Source organism: Morus notabilis, unplaced genomic scaffold, assembly GCF_000414095.1.
Source record: "Morus notabilis unplaced genomic scaffold, ASM41409v2 C11424132, whole genome shotgun sequence".
Classification (NCBI taxonomy): domain Eukaryota; kingdom Viridiplantae; phylum Streptophyta; class Magnoliopsida; order Rosales; family Moraceae; genus Morus; species Morus notabilis.
This window is the reverse complement of record NW_010387183.1, coordinates 1-1,569: the sequence shown is the minus strand read 5'-3', so window position 1 is coordinate 1,569 and position 1,569 is coordinate 1. Positions and strand designations below refer to the sequence as shown.

The 1,569-nt window shown below is 37.5% G+C and overlaps 1 protein-coding gene across 1 annotated transcript; it reads right to left on the bottom strand.

Moving 5' to 3' along the window:
- Window positions 1–56: 56 nt before the first annotated feature.
- LOC112095194 (kinesin-like protein KIN-4C) lies at window positions 57–1,186 on the bottom strand (the record flags this gene model as incomplete). The annotated part of the gene is made up of 3 exons (XM_024176877.1): window positions 976–1,186; window positions 250–363; window positions 57–173 (listed from the first exon to the last, which is right to left on the bottom strand). Coding segments are annotated over exons 1-3 (339 nt in total), but the record flags the coding sequence as incomplete, so codon positions are not given.
- Window positions 1,187–1,569: the final 383 nt, after the last annotated feature.

Below are 1,569 nucleotides of genomic sequence, written 5' to 3'. Positions count from 1 at the left end.
ATATATATATATATATATAACACACACACACAAACAAAAAACAAAAAAAATCTCACCTTTTGAGTCTTCAAACTCTGAATCTCATATTGCAACTGTTTTGTTGCTTCATCACCTCTGGGTCTTTGCACGGAGAATTGAGACTTAATTTCAAGCTTATTCTTCAAATCCGCAACCTGGATAAACTGATTCTAGTCAAAGGCTATGCAAAATTTTGTTTGACGTACACTCACTATCTAAACTATAATTAACCTGGTCTTCAAGGACAGTCAGCTTTTGAAGATACTCTTCTTTGAGCTTCTGGGAACTATCAGTAGGAGTGGATGAAGAATTTGCAAGCTTATACCTAAGCTCTTCAATCTCCTTCTGCCAAAATTCTCCAGAAGAAATGTAAGAAACTTTCGCAATACTTAGAAATTAAAACCCACATGTTAAGAAATCATTAAGAAAGAATACCTAATGTGTTTCATTTCCTTTTCTTTGAAATGCATTTTAATTAGAATTTCATGCGCTATCCACATATTGTTCCATAAAATGTTTAAAAATATTTTAATTCAAACAATCTGAACTTTTTCATATTTGGCTTCGATTTAAGATGGAGAGGAACTTAAAAGACTCAGCATTCTCTTGATTTAAGTGAAAAACCCCCAAATTTTCCTCAGAAATTCAAAGCAGAATCGAAACAATTATACGAATACAATTCTTTTTTCACTCATTTCCCTTTCCATTTTTACAACAATTTTCTCCTCGAGAGGACAGACTCGAGCTTCAATTCCCAATTCCCTCAAAATCGCAACAACATTTAGAACATCTAGGGTTCCAGTAACTCCACGTAACATCATCACACTCATCCAAACAAACACCGCCGCTTCCACCTTTACTTTTCCTACGATTTCTCGCAAACCAAACAGACTCCTCCAGCCACAATTCAGAGCACAAACTCGAAATATGGATAATCGAAAACATAATTTCACCTACCTGATAGGATTCATTTTCCAGTTCGAGCTCGCGGACTCTGTTCTGGCAATGTCGGAGATCATCTCCGCTGCAGTCGGCGTCGGCCGATCCACGCCTCGTCTTCCTCATGTAATGGAGAGAAAGAGAGAGAGAGAGAGAAGCCTTTCTCCGATCAGCGTGGAAGTAAAACGCCGGCGAGGGACTAGGGTATGGCTCGGTGGAGCTCCGCCTATAGGATCGGATGGATTTAAAAGAAGTACTTTGCAACGCTCCTGATATAGTGGGTGGGTCTGTGAAGAAGCTCGTAATGATTGCCACGTCATCGCTCGTGTTGTAAACATGGAGGGAACAATTTTGATTCAATTTTGCCACGTCGGATCAAGTGAACGTTGAGGCTTAAGGACTGTTCTGTACTATCCGCTTTTCTTTTCTTTTCTCTTTTCCTTTTTATTTATTTATTTATTTATTTTGAATGGTCTAATAGGAATGCTTAGTAGTTAGTGCACACATTACACACCTATCTAATGGATTTTTTTTACCAAAAAAAAATAATCTAATGGATTGAAAAGGAATCATATCTTGATCTAGACTTTATGTGAGAGCTTTTTACTGTAG